An 18,545-nucleotide genomic window follows, 5' to 3' on the forward strand; every position below is an offset into this window, starting at 1 on the left:
GCATGAAATGTTCTCATCGCTTGCCTAGGGCGTTTGCTTATGACTTATGTTGGTGATTATTTTGACGCACCTGAGAGAAGATTGTAGCAGTACAGTCAGGTGGGTTTTTTAGACCGTTCACATCTACAAAACCATCGCATATTGATGCTGCATTCACTATAAATTTACTAGAACTCGATTAGAACCATAAGGATATGAGATTGGCTGACAATAACGCACTCCTGCCGATTGGCGGACATTATACTGGCCGCATTGTTGCAGTTAAAATAAAATCTGCATTTTCATGCTAATTTCCAATAGATTGTTTGTCATCGTACATAGACTTATATGATTATATTGAAAAATTAAATTAAAAACTAATTTAAAATGCGTTTTTTTAGTTCTGGTGTCCAACAACTTTGAAAGCATTGTTTCGATATATTCGTGTTAGAAGGTTAGGCACTCCAGAGCGGTTTGATAGTTGCGGAGTGTACCTCGCTCCTAAGAATGTATACTCGGGTGTACTCTACTTGGTTTTATGCCAAACAGCAGGAGTTCAAATCCTGCTTAAACGATGTAGATAGGTGCCCAAAGGCCCCAGGTGCGATCATTTCTGTTTGTTCACCTTCATAACCGCAGTGATCTGGTAGAAATAGGTCACACCAGACCAAAGCGACGCGTTGGTGTCGTTCCCATTACCGTACTTGTTGAGCAGCACCACCAACACACTGGTCGCGGGTAGCGTGCCGGAAACTGTTGGAAATCTTATCGTGATATCGCCGCCAAGTGGTGACACAACAACTGCAAGTAAAGTTGCAGCGTGCAATGATTCTCTTCATGCTGGGTGGAAAAGGCATGATTCATGATCATTTCCACGAATCTAGTTGAATCCTTAATTTTCTGAATCTTTAATGTCTTGTAATTGCGAAGCATTTTAGACGAAATTGTCTGTTTTTCTCGCCCAAAAAAAAAAGGAAATATCTATCTACTTATAATGATAACTTACAACTTTGACTATTTATTTTAATTATGGTGGCTCTTCGCCGTATTATCATACGAGTTTGACTTGTTGTAGACATTTTTGTGGTGATTGATCAATCCCCCGTATGCAGGACTGACTATTCAGCTGCGGGTAAACAAAGTCAAAAAAAGCCAGAAATGGCCGACCGACCGCTTGAGGTTGTTGTGCTGATGAAGAGGCAGACATTTTGAGGTCAGTTACTCTCACAGCAGAGCTTAAGGAATATTGAAAGTTATTGCAAGATTTACTTTTAAAATGTCTCCTCTTCGAAGATGAGCACACTCGAATTTGCTAGTATTGTCAAAAAGTCAAAATATTCAAGATAACCTATAATAATCCCTGAGTAATTCCTAGTAATCTGCCACTACCAGTAATTTCTATAGTGTAGTTTCCAAAAATTTGCAGACTATAATTTCTCAATAAAACGAAATTAAACAACGAATATTAGTAAGCAGATGACGTGTACAGCGTTCCGCAGGTTAGTAAAATGGCGGAATTGCAATGGTTGTGTGTGTGCGTCTGAGTGAGCCGCGCAATCGAGCGTGAGTCAATGCAAGGCAGGGTCAGTTGAAGATGAAGTCAAAATGTTCGATCATTGCCAGCTCCTGCACTAGTTTTGGATAGTAAGCTAAGCTAAACCTAACCTTCAGGATACGCTGGGGAAGGGAGGGGGGTATGGTGAAAAAGCACATTAAACATACCTTTGGTATGTTTCACTGTTGGCATTCCGAGAAGCAGCCAGTTGTGAATCACGGCTTCCATCGCTGGATACTATTTCCAGCCATTTTTGCCCTATCGTTATCTTTGCTGATAAGCGCACGCACACTGTTGACACTAACTTACTCAACAAGTTGTACGTACAAAACACTAAGGAAGGAAATAAGGGCTCCCTCCTATCTAGCGGATCTGCGTGCTTGCTGGTGTTGTACGTTTTTTTTGTCTTCTTTAATGTGTAATCGCAAAACCCTTTACTGTTGCCCTATTTGGGTCTTTGAGGGGGAGGGGAGGGTACCAGCAAGGTATTGCTACGCACACGAGGAACGTTAGCATTTATGCTTCAGTTTGCACTATCTTATCTGTTTTTTTTTTTTTCATTCCAGCTTATCTTTCTGCTTCAACCTGTACCTGAGTTTCGATAAGGACTGAAGCACAAGCTGATGGTAACGATCCCAGTGGTCCATCAGAAAGGCGTAAGCACCTGCTCGGCTATCCAGTTATCGACGAGACAACGCCCAAAGCGGTTGGGTATTCTGACCAGTGCCGGATATCAACCGTGAAGTGTACGGTGTGTGATCTACCAAAGTGTTACCAAATTTATCCTGCAGCAGTGCGTTAGTGTTTCCGAGCGTACTGCAGTGCTTTTGCAGCTCCTACCGAATTGCGCAAGTGGGGTGGGCTTTCGACCAGCTCCAGCAACATTTCTTCCCCGTACGGTGCGATATCTTCAGCAAGCAATCGGGCGCGAATACCAACCGTAGCACAGCCATGCGGTGGAAGTTGCTTCTGCTGCTTTTCTGTGCGGTATCGCTGATCACTCTATCAACCAATGCCGCCGCGGAGGAGTACGACCAAGATCCAGATGACGCAACGGGCAGTGAGGATGATTCGGGTGCGGTAGTGCCGGAAGGTGAAGACCAAACCGAACCGGAACAGGGCGATCCCACCGAGGGCGCCCAAGAAAACACCGATCAAAAACCGAACGAGGCCATCATGGACGTGGATACCGCGGATGTCAGCGAGGTCCAGGATAAGAAGGGTAGATACTACAACTACGATGACTTTTTGTCCGGCATGGATCTGTCCGACTCCAACTACAACTGGGACGGTAAGTACCGCTTAATGACGCGACGCATCCGGTGAAAGTTCTGGCCAAGTCAAGTTGAGTTCTGGAGTGCCCAAAAAACAAAAAACCCCCCATCACATCTTGGTTCAAATCAAATATGTCTCCCAGGTATGGGCGATTTTTGTTCCGCTACCTGCAAGACTCATTTATCTTATCGCGGCAAAATGGATGACACATTCATTTGCGCAAACGCTCGTTATTGATTAGATTAGACCAGTTCAGAATGTGTGTAGACTGTACTTTTACACTCTGTGGATATATTACTTTACCTTGCGGGTGTTATTTTTGTATATCAAACCGGAGTGCCTAGGTGAGTGCTGAAGTTGCGACGGTTTTTGTATGTTGCAATTTTCCATGCTGGAATGTAACGCAACTCGATACCGTTGCTCAGTAAACGATGTGCGTTATCTTGATAACGGGTGTGCTCGAAATGATAACCGCCTCTAATAATGCAATGTTTGGACAGGGCAGGTTTGGTGGGCAAAGTACGCAGAAGTCGCGATTGAAGTTGATCGATTCAAGATTACTAATAAAAGTTTGGATCAGGCGTTCTTGGTGCGTTCCGAACCGTAAGCATACATACCGAAGTGAGGTTAGGGTTTTACGATATCGATATATTTTTTTAAACAAACTCTAGTGTCTACATACAAGACGAAGGGTTGTGTGCCACCTGTTATCTGATAGCAGTACTCAGCGATAGATAAAACGTACAGAGCAAATGGAGGTTGCGAAATATATCATCGAAGGGAGTTGATTCACGGTCGCCATGTTTTTTTCCCCCCCCCCCCCCCCTTTTCTCCGCAAACCACTCATTCTGGCAGATCCAATAAACCGTGTCCAACCGAAGGAACCACCGAATCATAGCATCGACGGAGGCTATACGATCAATCCGACCCGACTGGCACAGATCCGGCGTAACTTCCTGTACCCGTTCTACGACCGGGGCGGCCCGGAAGACACTGGCGATCTGCAGCGCGACATACACGCCTCAATGCCGCAGGTCCACAAGAACTTCAACTTTCAGCTGCCCTTCTTTGGCTTCCGGTTTAACTATACGCGCGTGTCGATGAACGGGTTTCTGGAGTTTTCCGACCCGCCGGAACACTACACCTACCCGCTGAGCTTCCCGATCAAGGATTGGCCGAAGCGTAACGATCCCTCGTTCATCGGGATCTTCTTCTCGAAATGTCGCATCGGGCGCATCTACCAAACGGACTACGACCAACGCGCGGCCGGGGTTTACTTCCGGATGGAGCGCGATCTGATGACGCGCACCGATCGGGCGGGCGTGGAGATGCGCGAGCGTGTCATGTGGGACATACGGGAGGGTGTGGTTGGGTCGGATACGTTCGTGCCGAAGCACGTCATCATCACGACGTGGAAGAATATGAGCTTCGCCGGTGGTATTGATAATTCGCTTTACCGGGTAAGTTTTGGGTGTGGTCCGGCCAGGGCAGTGTCGTGAGTGCCTTTACTGATATCGTACTTTTGGACATCTATTTTCCCAAAAAACACACACACACACACACAGACTAACTCGTTCCAAATGGTACTGGCTACTGATGAGGTGTACACGTACGCCATCTTCAATTACGCAGAAATTAACTGGTCTTCGCATACGGAAGCCGGTGGCGATACCACCGGTGGAGAAGGCGGTGTTCCGGCCTATGTAAGTCTAGCGGAGTTGAGATGCGGGTATCTTCATGGCTATAACCTTCCTGGGTCACATGTTTTCAGATCGGTTTCAATGCAGGCAACGGTACGCAGGCTTACGAGTACAAACCCTACAGTCAGGCGTCCGTGTTGCGTGATCTAACGGGGCGCGGTTGGGCCAACGGGTTCCCGGGACGGCACATCTTCCGTATCGACGAGCGCATCATGCTCGGTACCTGCAACAAGGACATTGACGCGTCCCACCTTCCGCTAGTGTTTGCACCGGAGTCGGGCAACATGCTGGGCGGCACGGTCGTCAACATTACTGGGCCGTGCTTCACCCGGGAGGATCGCATTGCGTGTCGGTTCGACACGGAGGAGGTCGTCGGTACGGTCGTCGACACGAACCGCGCCATCTGCATCCAACCGTTCCTGAAGGCCCAGGGCTACATCCGGTTCGAGATCTCCATCGGCGTGGAGCGGTTCAAGTGGCGTGGCCGATACTTTGTGGAAACGCCGGCCACCGCCACCGATCGCATCTTCTTCGAGACGGACGATGTGCACCGGCGCAACCCGAACGAGATCCGCATCACCTGGAATCGGTTCAACCTGACGACGAACCTGAACGCAAACGTGCAGATATCGCTGTGGGGCTACCGGGAGGCAACGATCCGGCCGGAGCTGGAGTTCGTCGACATGATTGAGACGCAGCTCACCAACACGGGCGCGTACACGATCGTGCCGGCAAACTATCGCATGCGGGACAACCCGCGCACCGTCGACATGCAGTTCGGCTTCATTCAGATTAACCTCACCAACCCGGAGCAGTTTAACAACCTAAGAATTTCGCCGTAAGTAAGGAGTACCGTGGCTATCCCTAGAGCACACCTCACATTCTTCATCCCTTCGTGTTTTGCAGCATTTTGTGGTCGAAACCGATACCCCTCGGATGGTACTTTGGTCCGCAGTGGGAGCGTATACATGGCCGGAACTGGCCCCGGGCGCTCTGCGAGAACTGGCTGCGTACGGATCGGTTTTTGCGCAACTTCGCCCATGAGCTACCCATCTGTCCGTGCATGCTCGAGCACGCGCTGAACGACAAGGGACGCTTCCTGCCCGATCCGGACTGTGACCGGGACTCGAACCCGACCTGCCTGCAGCATCGCGGTGCGATACACTGCGTACGCTCCGGTCAACCGACGATCCAAGGTTCGGAGCAGCAGTGCTGCTACGACCGTAACCAATACCTGATGCTGTCGTACGATCAGATGTGGGGTTCGCGCCCACGCCGTAATCACAACATCGGCCAGATACCGTGGAATGAGGCGAACAAGGTGCCGACTCTATCCTCCTGGTTCCACGATGTGCGTCCGTACTACTCCTGCTGCATGTGGCAGGACGAGCAGGCCGTCGGTTGCGAAACGTTCCGGTTCGAGCGGCGTCCGTCGCAGGACTGCATCGCTTATCAGGCGCCCGGTGTTGCCGGTGTGTTTGGCGATCCGCACATCGTCACGTTCGACGGGCTGCAGTACACGTTCAACGGGATGGGTGAGTTTGTGCTGCTGCGGGGTAACAACGGGCAGGAGCGCATCGATGTGCAGGGCCGATTCGAGCAGGTGGCACGCAACATCCACGGACCGGTGATGGCGACGCAGCTGACATCGATTGCGGCACGCGGCAACACGTCCACCATTATTGAGGTACGGCTGAGGCCGCGGGAAGCGCAGTGGCGCTACCGGCTGGATGTGTTTGCCGACCAGCGTCGCATCTACTTCGACCGGCAGAGCCTCAAGTTCCAGCACTTCCACGGCGTTACCGTGTACACGCCGACCTACATTCTGAACCAATCCGAGGTTGTCATCATGTTCTCGTCCGGCGTCGGTGTGGAGGTGGTGGAAAACAACGGCTTCATGACGGCGAGGGTTTATACGCCCTGGAGCTTTATCGTAAGTGATCCAGCGTTGCGGTCAACCGAACCAGTACTGACAAACTTCCTTTCCACTTGGCAGAATAAAACTAGCGGTCTGTTTGGCAACTGGAGTTGGGATATGGCGGATGATCTGGTAACACCCGGCGGTGCGATAATAACGCCCAACATAAACAACTTCCAGAATGTGCACGAACAATTCGGGTTACACTGTAAGTAATCTGCCTCGACAGGCTTCACATTGGAGGACCCTCTTACCAATATTCCGCTCTCCACCATGTCTACCGCAGGGATGTTGACGGACCGTGAGACGGATAATGTGGGGCAGGCACTGTTTACGCGAGAGTTTGGTCGAACATCCAGCTACTTTGCGAACCAGAGCTTTGTGCCGAACTTTATACGCGAACCGAGCCAGTTCCTGCCGTTGAATCGAACGCAGGATGTGCAGCGGGCGGAAGAGCTGTGTGGCCAGAGTTACCAGTGCCGATTCGATTACGGCATGTCCCTGAGCCGGGAGATGGCACACTTCACCAAAAACTATCATGCGAGTGTCATCAACATACAGACGGTAAACGATAAGTAAGTAGGAGCTATGGGCTAATTCTTGGGTGAAGATGTTTACTAGCGAACGTAAGCAAAATGGACTTCCCTGCGACTACTCCACAGGCGTATCATATCGTGTGGCATTCTGGAGACGCCTCGGTTTGGACGCAAGTCCAACTTCCTCTTCACGCCTGGCGCACGCGTATCGTTCGAGTGTAACGAAGGCTTCTTCCTGATCGGCGACTCGCGCCGCATCTGCTTGGAGAACGGCCAGTGGGATGTGCCGGAGTACGGATACACGGAATGTTTGCGTAAGTATGCGAAAACAAAAAAAAAAACGAATCTGAGAAGACCCCTGCGCGCACTAGACGTACGTACGCAGCTCTCTACCTTATTGATCGTCCCAAATTTCTGATCTTTTCCAAAAACCACCTCGTCGAACGCTTTCCGTACTTACCGAAACCGACACATCCAAAAACGCCCACGTTCACAAACACGTACTCCATTTTGCATTGTCCTGCAGGTGGTGTGTTCTATTCGCGTCGTACGGCTTGGATTGCGATTGGCATTGTCATTGCTGTGATCATACCGCTGATGCTGTGTATCGTGTGCGGCGTGTACTGTTTGCGCAAGCGTAAGCGCAAGGAGGACCCGGACTGGCGTTTGCCGCTGCCGTCACGCTCCGGCTCCCGGGCGACGCTGCGCAAGGGCGATGACAGCGAGTTCGACGACACCACGATCAAGAAGACGCTACGGTACGATGCGACCTACCGGACGAACGAGCCGCTCGAGGGCAAACCCAACATCCAGTTCGAGCAGAAAAAGATGGACCTGGACGAAGAAGATATTACATCCTCGGAAGGAGGTGAATATAGCGCTAAGGTTGCACGCGATATCGAGTATAAAAACCTGGCTGATCAAAAACAACTAGGTCGCCGCAGTCAGCGCGGGCTCCAGCAGGCGGGCATGTTCTCCGGCGAGGAAGACGAGGACGACGATCCGAAGGGATATCCGCCGCCGCCGCCCCCCGTCACGATGACCCAGCAGCAGCAGCAGCGCCAGGCGCAGCAGCCGGGTGCGGAGTCACCGACCCAGACGTACGCCGCCTACAGCCCAACGTTCAGCGATATCGACCAGGTCAGCAGCTTCGCCACCGAGGACAACTCACCGCTGAACCAGCGCCGGCCACAGAACGGCAACCTGTCCCCGATGCCGAACACTAGCCGCAGCTACTACACCGGCGAACAGAGTCAAGCGCAACCCTTGGTGCAGAACGTTGGACTCCCCAATCGCATGGACAGTCGCTCGACGGAGGTTTAAGGAGGTGCACCTTGACAGACACATTACGACATCTTCATCAGTATAATACGAGCACATACAAACACACACACACACATACACAGACCAAAAAACACGCACAGAGACGCACACACGGACGCGCAGCTGGGTGGGTGTCGTTGTGGTGTGGTCATTCCTTAACTAATATGTCCATGGCAGTCATGAGGTAGGAGAGCAGTTTGCGGATTTTTGATCACATTAAGGAAATAGCATTATAGTTTTGCATGACTTCAGTACTCTGCTAGTAAGAACCCATCAGTTTTTGCAGTTAATCTTATCTTCTTTTAAGTACGACGACCGAAGTTAGTGAACCAGGCATATATACTTAGCAAAACCCTCCCACCCCCCCTGAAAAGCGAAAGGGGCCATTTTATTTTCTTTTATATTGGAGTGTTCTGATAAGATAAGCGCAGCTCCCGTTGACAGGTGCGCATTCCGCCTTCACCCAAACCGAAAGATACGTGGCCAGAGCAGTTGTTTTAGCTCCTTTCCATTGGCATCACGACAAGTCTTCGCTGTGGTGCGGTACAACACTTAGATAGAGGAGCCACATACTGGCGACAGCGGTAACTTCACAATACAGCAATGGCAATGCCTGTTCCATGTTCAAGCTAGTACCATACCGCCAAAGGTTGAAGCACACACCACGAACGCCCGCGTCGGACGGACGGGAGAGGAGCACGGGAGACATGCAGTTGCTCTTTTCACTCTCTTTTCTCCCCGCGTGTTAACGCGTGTGTCATTGCAGGTGGGGAAGAGTACGTTGCACGCAATACGAGCACCTCGTTCGGTATCGTGCTGGTAATCGTCATCCCGATACTGCTCATCGTCATACTAATCGTGCGCTACAAAATCAAACACTTTCAACGTACGTCCGCTGAGAAAAGCAGTAACAACTTCTAGTAGCAATAGGGTGCTTTACATAGCACACGCCTCTAATCGGTGGTAAACGGGTGGTAATGTGCTTATCGATCGACTAAGCTTAGCGTAAAGCGTAGACAATAAGGACTGTGTTTCTAACTTTCCCCCATAAACTACTTCTAGGTCTATATGTTTTTTTTTCTGTGTATAATGTAAGATTTTGTTTGGAACGAAGATAAAATGTACGCAGCCCGCGTGCCCAAGTACCAAACCGTCAAGTTGATTAGTTTTCGTTCGGATTGGGGTACAATAACTACGACAGCCAAAACGACAAGCGAGATAGCAAGTAGTCGGAATGATTCTTACCGTATTTCATAAACCTTCACCAGACAAACGTTGCAATAGATTTGGTCCAGACTGCACGATATGATTGATGAAATGACAATAGCACGACGACAGTTTTCGACCACTTTGCAACCCAAGGTAAACATCATTCAGTACAACAAATATCACAAACAACACCTAACCTAGAGCCGAGATCAATCAATAAAAAACATAGTTTTTTTGTCCAACTCAACTACTACCGCTGTATTATTTATTTGTAAAGTCAACTACAGTAAGCCACAATACGGTAAGGTTAAGTTAACTTTGGAGCATCGCTGTTCTTGTACACAGGAGGTGCCAGGAGACGATTGCTAAGAGATTGTTTTCGACTCTTCCAAATATAAATGACAGTATTTTACAATACTAGATACACCAGATGTGTTACTCTTGCAAAAATATCCCTCTTCTCGAACATCTTGCAACTTCAAGCTACAACCTAGGCCGAAGTTATACAAGGTATATTACTCCTGCAAGCTTATCAATGCTGTCCTTCGCCCACATTGTAGTGTTCGTACAGAACTATGAAGTACGATAACGCTATTCAATTGCCAATTAAATGATCGTAGCGGGTTTGTCGATTCGCTTATCATGTATGGACATCGTCGTATTCGTTCCTGGTAGTGAACGTTTTATAGCAATGTGAAACACTAGACATCTTGAGATCTGCTGAAGTAGATAGTATGATATGTGATGGAATTGAAAATGAAAACCCGTTTTTGATGTTAACCCTATTTTGTACAGAGCAGTATTCTTTACTCTTCAAAGTCCTTCAATGATTGATATTGGTGATCAAAGATGCGTACATCTTTAGGACATGGTCCGAGATTGATGCTCACAGCGAACACAAACGTCATTACGCTACGTCACTATAATATAGAATTTACTCCACTGACCACCACGTTTGTTTTAGTGCGTGTACCAGCTCAACGGGGCAAACTAGTTGCGGCCGGCTTATCGACGTAGACGTACTCACACTGCCGCTCAGTGCGCATACACAAATAAGCGAGCTGGGCGTAAACATGTTTACGCATACACCGGACCGCGCACACTCCATACGGCCTGAAGCGTATGTCGCAGGCTGCGTATCAGCGCCGAAACTGATACAGTACGGGTCCGGGTGGTGTTCGGGGTGGCCGTTGTCATGCACTGTAATCTTCAGTATTCCTTCACCGGTTGCTTCTCGATGTGGAAGCATTTGGCGAGCCCTTTACCTCCCTGCGCTCACAGTGTGTTCTAGCGCGTTAATGCGAGAGGCGCGCCCACAGATTCTAACCAGCCCACAATTAGTTTGCCTTAGCAACTCTTTCCTAACGGTGTGTGCGTTTGTTGCGTGCGTAGTGCTGCATGTGTGTGCATGTGAAAGCGGACGGTCGAACGAGAAGGATACCGGACGAACGAGAAGAGAATAAATTCTTGCGCGTTTGTTTACAACCAGCCGTACCCTAAAGATGTTGGGCCGTTTGTTACTGTCGCGAGGATATCACAGCACGAAGGGTGTGTTTGGAAATCGACCAAGGCCTACCTACCGGTACGAAGGTAAGCGTCTGTAACCTTTCGTATGGATGCAGCACGGATCACGATCGATGGGTATAACATCGATCGCAAATGTGCTTCTTCTATCAAACCGTGTACAAAGCGTTCCATCACCTGGCGTACAATAGTCGTCCGTTGGAACTTCCTTCTATCACCAAAACCGTCACGACAGTATCTGTGTGTGTAGGGTTTGTTTTTTGTGCAAAGATCAGTTGCTGAGTGCTTTTGTTAAGCTCCTTATCACACCGTCTATGCCGATGTCCACATGAGGCATTCAAGTTGAAGTATGTGAATTCCTCTCGTACCTGCGCATCCGTTGATAAGGTCTGCTTGACGATGGCCTTGCCACGCTGCATTAGGCAAAGGAGGTTGTACTCGTCCTACTACAGATCACACGCTGAATAACAGCACATCGTCATGCTTATCTAGGCAACAATTCTTGTTTTGCTTTCCGGACCATTAAATTATGATCCTCTCGATTATCTCATCACCTCAGGAGTCAGTGCAGCGGTGTTGGACAAGCGTAACAGCAATAGCAATGTGTACCGATGGGTAGAAGCGTACCGCACACATGGACATCGCATCGCAACGATTGATCCAGTCAAATTTCACCCCTCCGAGACGGGCTTCAACAAGCTGCCAGAGCTTCAATACACACGGTATGGGCTCACCTCAGGAGATCGTATCGATCCGACCGGTTTGCTCAATGTACCGCAACAGCAGGCACTGTCAATGGCCGAATTGGATCAACTGCTTGCCCGTATGTACTGTGGCACGTGCAGCATCGAACTCGGGTTCATCGAGTCGGAGGAGGAACGCGAATGGCTTGCCGGTCGATACGAGCAGCTGTTCCAGCAGGAACCAACCGTCACCGAACGGCGTGACATTGCCGAGCTGATGCTAAAATCGCAAGCCTTCGATCAATTTCTAGCGATCAAATTCCCGACCGTGAAACGGTACGGTGGCGAAGGTGCCGAGAGCATGATGGCATTCTACTGGGAGCTGTTCCGGTGTGCCGGTGAGGCCGATCTGCGCAACATCGTCATCGGTATGCCACACCGGGGCAAGCTGAACGTACTAACGACCCTGTTCGGTACGCGCCCTGCCAAGATATTTAAAAAGTTCAAAGGACATCCAGAATTTCCTGCCGATGCGCAGGCGATGTGTGATATTGCGAGCCATTTCCGTAAGTTGTTGGGAGTCGCACAAAGTCAGCCGAGCCGAGTTCTCATCACGTTTTCTTTCCATTCGCAGATACTTCAACGGATGTGACAGTGGGAGGGAAAACGTTTCATCTCAACATGCTGCACAATCCGTCGCATCTGGAGGCGGTGAATCCCGTGTCGATGGGTAAAGCACGGGCCAAGCAACTCGCACTTGCTGACGGTCCGTACGACGTACAGGGCGTGGATGAATACCATCGTTCGAAGGTGCTGAACGTTCAAGTGCACGGCGATGCCGCCTTTCCCGGCCAGGGTATCAACCAGGAATGTTTGATGATGGCGAATGTGCCACACTTTGAGGTGGAGGGCACGATACATCTGATTGTGAACAATCAGGTCGGCTTTACGACACCAGCTGAACGGGGTCGCAGTACGCGGTATGTTTCCGATCTGGCAAAATCAATCATGGCACCGATCGTACACGTCAATGGGGATGATCCGGAGGTAAGACCAGACAACAGTGTGGCTAAAAGAGTGGAAAGAAATTGTTAACAATTCTAAGATGTAGCTTTTTTGTCAACCTCTCATTGCTCACTCGATAACTACAGGCACTGGCAGGCGTTACGAAGATTGCCGTCGAATATAGGCAAAAGTTTGGCAAGGATTTCTTTATCGATCTGAACTGCTTCCGACGCTGGGGACACAACGAATTGGACGACCCCACGATGACAAATCCACTGCTGTACAAGGTGATACACGCACGGAAGTCTATCCCGGACGTGTACGCGGACAAGCTTATCGCAGCCGGTGTGTTTGACCAGCAAGACGTGGACGCGATCTCGAAGAGTCATCAGAACTATCTGACCGCAGAACTGCAGGCGCATGAGCAGTACGAACCGGAGCGCTCCTATTTCGGCAAACAGTGGAGTGGACTACAGCAACCCGGTGATGAAGTAACCGTCTGGAATACGGGTGTCGATTATCGGTTGCTAAGTCACATCGGCCAGGAGAGTGTAAAGCTTCCGGAAGGTTTCGTGAGTACTAGCGGTTGCTGTTGATGTACAGTTTAATCGAAACACTTTTGCACCTATTTGCAGAATGTTCATCCGCATCTTCAGAAGATACACATCGATGCACGGTTGAAGAGGCTCGCCGAAGGTCAACGGATTGACTGGGCAACGGCGGAAGCGATGGCGATCGGAAGTTTGATGTACCAAGGGTATAACGTCCGTCTAAGCGGTGAAGATGTCGGAAGGGGGACGTTTTCCCAGCGACACGCCATGCTGGTCGATCAGCAAACGAATGAGATCTTCATTCCCCTGAACGCAATGGCGGCGGGCAGCCCGAATACTGGACGGTTTGAACTAGCGAACAGTATACTTTCGGAGGAAGCTGTTCTTGGGTTCGAGTACGGCATGGCTATCGATAGTCCCAACAATTTGGTACTGTGGGAAGCACAGTTCGGTGATTTCTTCAACGGTGCACAGATCATCATCGATACGTTCCTGGTTAGCGGTGAAAGTAAGTAACGAGACGAGTATTCCAACAACAGCTCGTTTAAGTTGACATCACTTTTACGTATGATCTCACAGCTAAGTGGATGGTCTGCAATGGTCTGGTGATGTTACTACCGCACGGTTATGATGGTGCCGCTTCCGAGCACAGTTCCTGCCGCATGGAACGCTTTCTGCAGATGACGGACTCGCGGGAAACAAGCCCCGACGGTGACGCGGTCAACTTCCAGGTTATTAATCCATCCACACCCGCCCAATACTTCCACGCGCTACGCCGTCAAATGATACGCAACTTCCGGAAACCGTTGGTGGTGGTAGCACCGAAGACGTTACTGCGCCTCTCGGACTGTGTGTCACCGCACGGTGACTTTGCGCCGGGCACACACTTCCAGTCGGTGCTGGCCGACCCGGAGCATGGTGCGCGTATCGATCCGAAGCGCGTACGACGCGTTGTGCTGTGTAGCGGCAAACACTACTACACACTGCAGGCCGAACGGAAATCGCGCCAGGTCAGCGATGTTGCACTGGTGCGGTTAGAATCGCTCTGCCCATTCCCGGTGCAGGCCATAAGGGATGAGCTGGCAAAGTACGCGAACGCGCGTGAGTTCGTTTGGAGCCAGGAAGAGCACCGCAACATGGGCGCATGGACATTCGTGCAGCCTCGCTTTGAAAACATGTGTGAACGTAGGGTAAGTATTAGATTAGTTGTAATAATTAATGTAAAGTTTTCACATAATCACCTTTGTTTTGTAGATTCAGTACCGTGGCCGTCCAGAAGCTGCTACCGTTGCCGTCGGTGTCAGCCAGTGGCACGTGAAAGAGGCTGAGGAAGTGATTAAAACCACCTTGTATTAAACCTTTCTCTTCCTGATTTTTAACCATCATCATCTCCATGTAATTTTGGGGATTTTTATTTAACGTTCATTCGTGGAAACAAAATGAGACCGTACATCACTGTGTGGGAGAGTTGATAAACGATTTTGCAAATTAACTATTTATGTTTTGGTATCATTTCGTTGAGTATCTGATTGAGCATCAGACTAAGCACTGCTGGGGCAGGTATTCTATAGAGTATTTGTTTTACTGTTGCACATGTTATAATCCTTGTTTTGTTCTCGATAGGTTCTATGCACCAATGAGCATAGTCGAAGTCGGTCGGTCTGCCTATACTGCACTATTAAAAGGGATAGTGTCTATCACCATTGATATCATTCGATATCTGAGTCTTATTGAGCCTTGCGTTTCTGTAAAAGTTTCACGAGATATTCGGTGCCATATTGATCTTCTTATAAACGATAACTTTTAAGGCTTTCTTGCTATCCTATTGATGTGTGTTCAGTTTGATCCTATCCTCAACTGTATCGTCTGTCTCCGAAAGTGGATCAACATAATATGATGTTTTTTTTTGCTAACTAGTTTTACTCAATTTGCTTAGAACACATCTAACTTTTGAAAATGAATTATAAATGGGTTACACATTTTTTACACTTTCTAAATTATAATTATCTAAGCAAAAATACACACATACAAAACTGCTACACAAAATCCGATAAGGAAAGGGAAAAAATCCAAATAAAATGATTTATAACTTTCACGATGTATAAATAAACATAAACATTTCTGTAGATTCTAGTCTGACACTGTGTCGTTTGATAGTGATGTACGGGACTATTTAAGAACTGGATTTATCCAAAACAGGCAGTAACGCCCCTTCGCGTAACACACTACTTCCGATAACGATTTCACTCGGTGAACGATGCGATCGGTGTTAGATGTTTGGCGAGTGTGTTGATGTAATCAAACGTTTGCAATATTAATTTGTCGTCCGTCCGATAGATCGCCTCAAAGCCCCGATGCAGTACAGCCACATACGGTACGTCACTGTCCACCAGAAACTTCGCAAACAACATCGCATTTTCGTGCGACACACTTACGATAATCGTTATTACCGGCTGGCGGCGGAGGTACGCCTCCAGCCGTGGTACATTCAGCGCATCGAGTCGGGGTTCCTTCAGCGAGACGGAGCTGAACGGTATGTTGATGCTGTTCTCGATCGCTACCTTCCGATAGTCGAGACTGCTGCGAATGTCGAGGATGGCGGTACTGGCGGGCCGATCACGCAACAACCGTATCAGATCGTACACGCTGATGCGTGGATGTAGCTCCGCCTGCACCTCACGTAGATCGTCCTCTGTGTAGTTAAGATCCTACGAAGCGTACAATAAATTAATAAGCGTCTTTATGTTGTTTAAAAAACTAAATAACCTTGCAGCAACGAAAGGTATCTGCTACTCTGTGATCTTTTCGTGCATAATTCCTTGGTAACAAGGTATTAAATCACAGAGGGTGCAGAGAATCCTATCGTCTGTACAAGGTCCAATACCTAATACATACAAACTCTTCCGGGCCTTCCTCGTGCAGGGCATACTTCCGATACGTGATGCTTTTCGGTGTGAACTGATACATGGTTTCGGAGTCATTGACGCACGATTCGATCACAATGTCGGGCAGATCGCTAAACAGCAGGATGCATTCGTTGAAGCCTGATTTTAGCAGTGTGCTCTTGAGCTGCTTCAGTATCGCAATGCCGATAAAGAGTGGATAGGAATTGTCGCCCAGTATCAACTTGTCCCAAAGATGGAATATTTTATGCAGCGGAAAAACGTCTGGAAGATAAAAATTGCATGTCAAGGTTAGAGTGTGCAGATATAACTACAATATTTCTAATATATCAGATATTTACGGCTAAACATTGTTAAAAACCACGGAATCGCGTACAACTCTGGTATGAAGTTGATGCCGTGAAGGTGTTTGGCGAGTGCCGGCTCGTGGAAGAATATCAACTGAAAGAACTTCACCAGATACTCTTTAATGATCGACGAGTTGTCCTTCAGGAAGAATAGATGCAGATACTTTGGGATGAACTTGTACAGGCTAAGAAACGCACGTTCCTCGTTGTTGAAGTTCAGGTACAGGAACGGTGCGGTCAGCGAGTCTAGACCCTGCCAGTAAACGTATTGCGGATGTGCGGATACCCACGCCTTTAGCAGGCGCTTAAGCTTCGCGTGTCCTTCCGGTGCGGACAGCAGCTCGTTATACTGATGGCATCGCGGTATGTCTACCTCTATCTGGCGATCGGTGTGCGTTGGACTGCATTTGTCCAGCCGCTCGTACATCCCATTCTCGACCACACCGAGCAGGCAGGCCCAAACCTGACCCCGGAACAGCGGAGGTATATCTTTAGCGGCAAATGAGCGCAACAGATCGTGCGTGTATGGGTAGCCTTGCAGCAGCGTGTTAAGCAATACGATCCGATGGAACTGATAAATCATGTCCCGCTCACGAATGACAAGCGGCAGTTCGGTTTTAAATATAGGTGATTCGAGGTAGGCGTCGGTGTTGTAGATCAGCGGTAGGTAATCCTCCTCCGGGATGGCGGATAGCCGCTCCAGGAGTGTGTTGAAGTTAAGGAAAATGATACGATTGTCGTGCAGGAAGCTTTGACTCTTCGGTGGGGAGATTGATTTACCATTGAGCATCACCAAACTTTAGGGTTAGAAAATGAAAACGTAGAAAAAGAATATTAGAAACGGAACTAAAAAGTTCTAGCTATAATAGCATTTGATTATAGGAGCCTTACTTCGGTAAAGAAAGTATTGGTGCCTCACTCTTGATGAGGCCTTCCTTTTTCAGTTCCTGCTGTACATCTCCACCGGCCAACTGCCAAAGATAGTAGATCTGGCTAAGGGATAGATGCTTCTCGACCAACGTTAAACCACTGCTGTCGGCGGTTGGCGAACTGCAAAGCCGCACAAAATCAAACACCGGATCATCAAGTGCTTCTTTTGCTAGGGGACGCTTTCGTGGCGAAATGGTGAGGCATTCCTCCACGATTCGTCTTAGTCCAGCGTCCATCGCTTCGTACACCTCTAGCCTGTTGTGTTCGCGTGCAATCTTCTCGAACACATTCTGCGTGTTGACGAGGCTGAGCACCTTCCGCATGATCTGGGATAGCTTGAGCGACTCCCAGAGCGTACATCCAAGTGCTAGCTCTGCCAGTACAATGCCTAAACTCCATACATCGCTCTTCACGTTTTCCCGGCTGCCCAGCAGTACCTCCGGTGCGAGGTACCGTACATTTCCAATCGGAAATGACACGTACCGACCGCCGCACGTCATGTGATAAAGCCCGTAGTTGTACAACTTTACACTAAAGTCCCGGCTCACCATCACGTTGCTCGGATCCAGATTACGGCACACTAACCCGCACTGGTTGAGATGAGCTAGTGCGCTCAACACCTGGTACCCGATACGCAACAACGTCTCCTGCTTATTGTTCTCGCCGATGAATGTTTCCGACAGAGGGCAACCAACGTATTCCTGAACGATTATTGTCCGTTCTGTGAAAAGAGAGAGGAAGAGAGCATCGTTATTAATTCAGGATTGTGCCACGAAAATCTAAACATACCGTGCTTGCCCCGAATCGCATCGAGGTAGGTGCATAGATTCTCGTGCCGGAGTGCATCGGATTTCAATAACTGGGCACGACCAAAAATACCGATCGAGTTGGGCGTCAGTGGTAACCCGTTCGTACCGCAGCACTCATCGTTCGGGTGTGCCTTCGCGAAGAACGTCAGCACGGAAATGCGATAGTTTAGCTTCGATGGCGCCATCGGTACCACAGCTCCGCTTTCGACGGAACAGCCGCGAAATATGCTACCACTCTGGTACTCGGACGCAGTACGACGCTCCGTCGACGAGTTGGTTACCTTCATTCCAACGTGCC

At 49.0% G+C, this 18,545-nt stretch overlaps 3 protein-coding genes across 3 annotated transcripts; 2 read left to right on the forward strand and 1 right to left on the reverse strand.

Annotated features, from left to right (window-relative positions):
* The first annotated feature begins 2,485 nt into the window (after window positions 1–2,485).
* Window positions 2,486–8,286, forward strand: LOC128714555 (protein mesh). The gene is made up of 9 exons (XM_053809433.1): window positions 2,486–2,825; window positions 3,665–4,269; window positions 4,375–4,512; window positions 4,581–5,347; window positions 5,416–6,442; window positions 6,506–6,635; window positions 6,714–7,002; window positions 7,090–7,277; window positions 7,490–8,286. The coding sequence occupies exons 1-9, from the start codon at window positions 2,486–2,488 to the stop codon at window positions 8,284–8,286; spliced, it is 4,281 nt and encodes a 1,426-aa protein (XP_053665408.1).
* A 2,711-nt stretch (window positions 8,287–10,997) lies between these two features.
* LOC128708051 (probable 2-oxoglutarate dehydrogenase E1 component DHKTD1 homolog, mitochondrial) lies at window positions 10,998–14,614 on the forward strand. Its single transcript, XM_053803012.1, has 7 exons — window positions 10,998–11,085; window positions 11,579–12,268; window positions 12,337–12,749; window positions 12,854–13,279; window positions 13,343–13,766; window positions 13,838–14,448; window positions 14,513–14,614. Exons 1-7 carry the CDS (start codon window positions 10,998–11,000, stop codon window positions 14,612–14,614), a joined length of 2,754 nt encoding a protein of 917 aa, XP_053658987.1.
* An 887-nt stretch (window positions 14,615–15,501) lies between these two features.
* LOC128709305 (TBC domain-containing protein kinase-like protein) lies at window positions 15,502–18,534 on the reverse strand. The gene is made up of 5 exons (XM_053804295.1): window positions 18,228–18,534; window positions 17,400–18,159; window positions 16,503–17,305; window positions 16,154–16,425; window positions 15,502–15,966 (listed from the first exon to the last, which is right to left on the reverse strand). Exons 1-5 carry the CDS (start codon window positions 18,532–18,534, stop codon window positions 15,502–15,504), a joined length of 2,607 nt encoding a protein of 868 aa, XP_053660270.1.
* Window positions 18,535–18,545: the final 11 nt, after the last annotated feature.

The sequence above is a fragment of the Anopheles marshallii genome, chromosome X, assembly GCF_943734725.1.
Source record: "Anopheles marshallii chromosome X, idAnoMarsDA_429_01, whole genome shotgun sequence".
Lineage (NCBI taxonomy): Eukaryota > Metazoa > Arthropoda > Insecta > Diptera > Culicidae > Anopheles > Anopheles marshallii.